Source organism: Musa acuminata, chromosome BXJ3-11 (assembly GCF_036884655.1).
Source record: "Musa acuminata AAA Group cultivar baxijiao chromosome BXJ3-11, Cavendish_Baxijiao_AAA, whole genome shotgun sequence".
Classification (NCBI taxonomy): domain Eukaryota; kingdom Viridiplantae; phylum Streptophyta; class Magnoliopsida; order Zingiberales; family Musaceae; genus Musa; species Musa acuminata.
This window is the reverse complement of record NC_088359.1, coordinates 11,724,573-11,730,673: the sequence shown is the minus strand read 5'-3', so window position 1 is coordinate 11,730,673 and position 6,101 is coordinate 11,724,573. Positions and strand designations below refer to the sequence as shown.

General features: G+C 46.3%; 1 protein-coding gene and 1 pseudogene across 1 annotated transcript; one reads left to right on the top strand and one right to left on the bottom strand.

Moving 5' to 3' along the window:
• Positions 1-1,111: 1,111 nt before the first annotated feature.
• LOC103972793 (large ribosomal subunit protein uL4z-like) lies at positions 1,112-2,083 on the bottom strand (annotated as a pseudogene).
• Positions 1,807-5,328, top strand: LOC103972774 (exocyst complex component SEC15A-like). The gene is made up of 2 exons (XM_065174466.1): positions 1,807-2,055; positions 2,456-5,328. Exon 2 carries the CDS (start codon positions 2,464-2,466, stop codon positions 4,837-4,839), a length of 2,376 nt encoding a protein of 791 aa, XP_065030538.1. The 5' UTR covers positions 1,807-2,055; positions 2,456-2,463; the 3' UTR covers positions 4,840-5,328.
• The last annotated feature ends 773 nt before the right edge of the window (positions 5,329-6,101 follow it).

Sequence of the window (6,101 nt, the reverse complement as noted above, 5' to 3'; positions counted from 1 at the left end):
ACCGCCATACACATATATATACACATATATATGTAAGGAGCTGAACCACGGACCGTCAGGCGAGATCCACATCCAGGCGACGCCGTCATCGATGGGGAACAACATCCACATCCAGGCGACGCTGCCATCGATGGGGAACGACAGCTCCTCCTATGTTTTCCAGGGGATTCCAAAATATGGGGCTCCGATGCCACACCCCCTACTAGGCTTTGGACTTTTCTCTCTCTTCCTTGGAGTGGAACAAATTAGAGAGATGTCCTCGTCAACTGAGCACGGCCAGATTAGCATAGCTAGATAAAGAGAGGGGGTTAATTATCAATTGTTAGCTATCTTTAGTATTTTATTTAATATTTATATTTTAAAAAAATATATTAACATTCTTATAATTACGAATGGGAAACATCTATATCCATTTATCCTAACATCATCGATTTTATTAATAAAAATATATAAAATAAAATAAAAAAATAATTTTAATACTCTAATTAATGATGATGGATGGTATCGATTGTGATAGTGGTGGATAATGACATCATTGTGAGACATAAGTGGATGTTATGGATGAGAGCGATGGCAAGATATGAGGGTCGCTTTATATCTATGTCGATTAATTATCGATTTGCCCTTTTGTCGCTTTGTATTTGTATCGTCGTTGATGCAAATGCCGAGCCATCCATTCGTCACTTGGCAACTATATCGATAACGATGTAGATGCAAAGTAACGAAATGATCACTTGACAACTATGTTGGTATCGACATAGCAATAGAGCGACTCTCACTTCTTGTCACCACTCTCCTCATCGATAACACACATTCGTGTCCCCAGCAATATCATCGTCTATCACCATTAACGTCGTTCGTCACCATCAATTAAAATATTAAAATTATTTTTTTATATTTTATATTTATAATTTTATTAGTAAAATCAATAACGTTAGGATAAATATATTTAAATATTTTATTTTTATAACTATAGAGGTGTTAAACTTTTTAAAATATTGGAACTGAAATACTGAGGACAATTAACTATAAAAAAATATATAATTAATCATAAATAGATATAATATTTTACTTTTATAATTATATAAATATAATATAATTTTTAAAAATATAAAGATTAAATGTAGCTAACTATATAACTAAGCAAACCAAAAGAACAAACCCCAACTAATAAGATACATTAAAAGATAACACTTGAATTTTATTGCCTGGGGGAGCTGAGTCCTCTTCTTGTCGAGCTTCTCCTCCTTGGCCTGCGCCTCAGCAAGCAGAGCGACCCTCCTGGCATTCTTGGCGTATGGGCTCATCTTCAGCAGCATGCATAGATTCTCCAGCGGGTTCTTCTTTAGAGTGTGCCTCTTCACCTCCTTCTTGATCGGCCGCACCACAGATGACACTTCGTCTGAGTTGATGATCTTCGACAGATCAGCATTCACCATCTTCGGCCGTGGCAGCGCGTACCCCTTCTTCTTCTCGGGTAGCTCATCAAAGGTACCAGACACCGAGTCCAGAAGATGAACCGGCCGATGTGGCCTCCCGGAGCCAACCTCAGCCGGTTGAGGCGCGCGGAAGGCTTTGACGATCTTGGAACCCTCGGTGCCATAGACGATCAGAGGGGCCCTTGCGCGAGATGTATCGTCGGTTCCGCATCTTTCCGTAGCAGGGGCGGATCCCCTGGCTGTATTGGTCTTCTCGGCATCTGGGAGGGCGCTGATTCGCCCGGACGTCGTTCGCTTCGTTCACGGCAACCTCGCTAAGAACGGACGCCAGCCTTACGCTGCTTCGAAGCGCGCCGGTCACCAGACCTCGGCCAAGTCCTGGGGCACTGGCCGCGCCGTCTCCCCTATCTCCGCGGCGGCCTCACCTTCGCCCCCGCCAAGACCGAGTCGCGCGCGGAGGTAATCTGCGAGCGAGTCACACGCATAGAAAACCTCCACTTATATGACTTAGGGGCAATAAAACTTGATATGTAAAGGGCAATAAAAGAAATATTATGTTTTTCCATCGTTCCAAGACGCTTATTTTCCTGCAGTCGCCTGTGGGTATCAACATAAGGTACCTCTGTGATGCTTTCTCTCCTCATTTCTGTCAAAAAGGAGCAGCCTTCTTGGTAGATTTACCTGCGGATCTTGGTCCTTCCAAGATTGTATTTTCTTCAATTCGTTAATGGCAAAAGAAGGCGTCTCTGTGATTCCTGATCTCCGTATTTCCGTAAAAGAGGAGAGCCGCCTTTTAATTTGCTTATGATTTGTTCTATACGGTGTAGAACTTTTTCTGCGAAAAAAAGTTCGATCTTTTTTTTTTTTTTTTTTGGAGGTAGAGACGGAGTTTTAAGACAACGTAAGTATGCATGATATAAAGCTGACCTCCTCCCTAATTGGTGGAGATGAATCTTAAGCCTCAATGTAGCAATCTTTCCTTTCTTCCTGGTTGATCTCCTTCATGTTTGCTGCAGATTCCGGGATGATGCTGCATGCCCCGTCCAGGAGGCGAACCGTGGTGGAACACGCGGACGGCGGCGTCGATGTAGTCCTCGCGACCTCCATCGGGAACGGGGAGGATTTGGGCCCTGCGGTTCGCCATTCCTTCGAGTCCGGCAAGCCCGAGGCCCTCCTGCACCAGCTCAGGAACATCGTGAGGAAGAAGGAGGTGGAGATCGAAGAGCTGTGCAAGCTTCACTACGAGGACTTCATCGTCGCCGTCGACGAGCTGCGTGGCGTGCTGGTCGACGCCGACGAGCTGAAGAGCATGCTGTCGAGCGAGAATCTCAGGCTGCAGGAGGTGGCCAGCGCGCTTCTGCTGCGGCTGGAGGAGCTCCTCGAGCTGTACCTCATCAAGAAGAACGTCACCGAGGCCTTACAGACATTGAAGGTCTGCGTCCAGGTCTCCAAGCTCTGCCTCACCTGCAACATGCACGTCTCCAACAGCCGCTTCTACCCTGCACTCAAGACCTTGGACATGATCGAGCGCAACTACATCCAGAACACCCCTCTCAAGCCCCTGAGGAAGGTGATCGAGAAGCAGATACCTGCGCTCAAGCTGCACATCGAGAAGAAGGTCTGCAGCGAGTTCAACGACTGGCTCGTCCACATCAGGAGCGCGGCCAAGGAGATCGGGCAGCTGGCCATCGGCCAGGCTTCCTCCGCCCGGCAAAGAGAAGAGGAGAAGCGGGCGCGCCGCAGGGAAGCAGAAGAGCAGAGCCGGACCGGCGTCGGCGACGTCGCGTGCGCGTTGGACATCGAGCACATCGACGAGGATTCGATGCTGGAGTTCGACCTCACGCCGGTCTACCGAGCTCATCACATTCACACCTGCCTTGGGATCGAGGAGAAGTTCCGCGACTACTACTACAAGAACAGGCTGATGCAGCTCAATCTGGACCTGCAGATCTCGTCGGCGCAGCCGTTTCTTGAATCCCACCAGCCCTTCTTCGCGCAGATCGCCGGCTTCTTCATCGTGGAGGATCGAGTTCGGCGGACAGCAGGGGGACTGCTATCGGACAGTCAGGTGGAGGCGATCTGGGAGACGGCCATCGCGAAGATGACATCCGTTCTGGAGGATCAATTCTCCCGCACCGATACAGCGAGCCACCTTCTTCTTATCAAAGACCTCGTCACTCTTCTCGGGGCCACTCTCACCGGCCATGGCTACCGGGTAGCGCCCTTGCTCGAGGTGCTCGACAGCAGCAGAGACAAGTACCACGAGCTCCTCCTCAGCGAGTGCTGGAAGCAGATCAGCGACATCCTGGCCAGTGATTCCTTCGAACAGATGGTGATCAAGAAGGAGTACGAGTACAACATGAACGTGTTGTCGTTCCAACTTCAATCCTCCGACATAATGCCTGCATTCCCATACATCGCACCCTTCTCCTCCTCTGTTCCAGATGTGTGCCGCATCGTGCGCTCCTTCATCGAGGACTCCGTCAACTACTTGTCGTACGGAGGTCACATCAACTTTTACGAAGTGGTCAAGAAGTACCTCGACAAGCTCGTGATCGGTGTGCTGAACGAAGCTTTGCTCAACATGATCCATACTGGTAATCTCGGCGTGTCGCAGGCGATGCAGATTGCGGCGAACATAGCAGTCCTCGAGGGCAGTTGCGATCTCTTCTTGTGGCAGGCTGCCCAACTCTGCTCGGTGCCTCTGCGCTTGGTGGAAAGGCCTCATGCCGGATTGACTGCCAAGGCTGTCCTCAAGGCGTCGCAGAATGCAGCTTACAATGCGTTGGTGAACGTGATCGATTCCAAGTTGGATGAGTACTTGGCGCTCATGAACGGCATCAATTGGACGGCAGATGAAGCTCCAGAGAACGCGAACGACTACATCCACGAAGTCGTTGTCTACCTCGACTTCCTCATCTCCACCGCTCAGCAAATTCTGCCCGCAGAAGCTCTCTACAAGATCGGTGTCGGTGCTCTGAATCATATCTCGGATTCGATCGTGGCAGCCTTTCTTAGTGAGAGTCTGAAGAGGTTCACCCTCAATGCTGTCATCGGCATCGGCAATGATCTGAAGACATTGGAAGCGTTTGCGGCTGAAAGGTTCCAGAGCACGGGGTTGAGCGAGTTGAAGAAAGACCGAAGCTTCAGAGATTGTTTGGTGGAAGCGAGGCAGCTGTTGAATCTGCTGGTGAGCAATCAGCCTGAGAACTTCATGAATCCGGTGATAAGAGAGAAGAATTATGGTGCTTTGGACTACAAAAAGGTTGCGAGCATCTGCGAAAAGTTCAAGGACGCACCAGATCGGTTGTTTGGGAGCCTGTCGAGCCGAAACACGAAGCAGGATGCTCGGAAGAAGTCGATGGATATGCTGAAGAGAAGGCTGAAAGATTTCAGCTGATGCCAAGGATTGACCTCCAGACATGTTAGCTTGTTATGGATTCCTGTAAGCTCTTCTTTTCTTAATCTAAATTAAGTAGCCATAAGAATCTAGCATGCAACTCATAGTTTTAAGCTTCCAATAATCATCAATTGCTATTAGAAAAATCAAGACCCAACTTCTCATGTGAATTCATTTAGGCCATGACAAGTGATTCAGTTGCGTGCGAGACACATTTTGCCGGCAATCAACTAAAAAATTTAGATATGGATACTCTTCTCTTCATCTTTCCTTTCCACATTGAAATGGATGCAGGCATTAAAATAGCTGCATCTGCAACTTCTACCTACAATAATTACTTGCAAGCATTTTCAAGTATAAACAACCACTCTTTTAGATGCATTTACTTGTTGCCTGCTTTCTATATTCATATTGCAAACTGCAAATACATTTCCAGCCTGCTCCTAGCAAATCTACAGTCTAAGCAAAAATATGAATAAGTCAGGTGCTCATCAGTTTACTTGTACCAATCCACAGTCCTTTTTGCTGGACTTGGCTGCTAAGGGGATAGGCACTGGAACAAGTCATTTGAAGGGGTTAGGTTTTGCCATTCATTTACACAGGCATAACTGCTTGCACTCAATTGCAAATGTAGTGACATATAATGAGTAAGATGAAGACATCAATAATACCAACAATGCCAGGAGAAATTAGTATATACATTGACAAGTTGTAGTTCTAATGATTTAGCATATAAAGCAACCAAGGATGAAGCAATAATGATCAACGATCAGGCATTATCTAAAAACTCAAAAGAGGAAAGAAACACAATACCGAGGAAAATTTAAGCAACATGGAAGGCAAAGACTCGAGAATGTCCATGTGAAACAGAAGGAAAAGATGTGTTTGGAAGTGCCATATGCTTGATATGTTTACACCAAATAGGAGAAAAAAACATCAACAAACCATTGTCTAAAAGTTTGCTGCACTAATCACAAATTTGGCCTCAAAGAGAAGTCTTTACAATGATAAATTAAAAGAGACATTCACTTGTATCTATCGTCTTATTGTATATTTAGTTCAAAGTTTATACCTAAAAAGAGCTAATATCTGAGCACGTTATCTCCATCATGAAGAAAGACTCGAGTGGATAAATCACAAATACTTCTGCAACAAAGAACGCTTAGGAAAGCTCATATGTGATAGAAAAAAGAAAAAGAAATGTTTCCATGACATGAGATACACTTCCCTCTCTTGTAATCATAGGTAGGAGCTTTTCCATA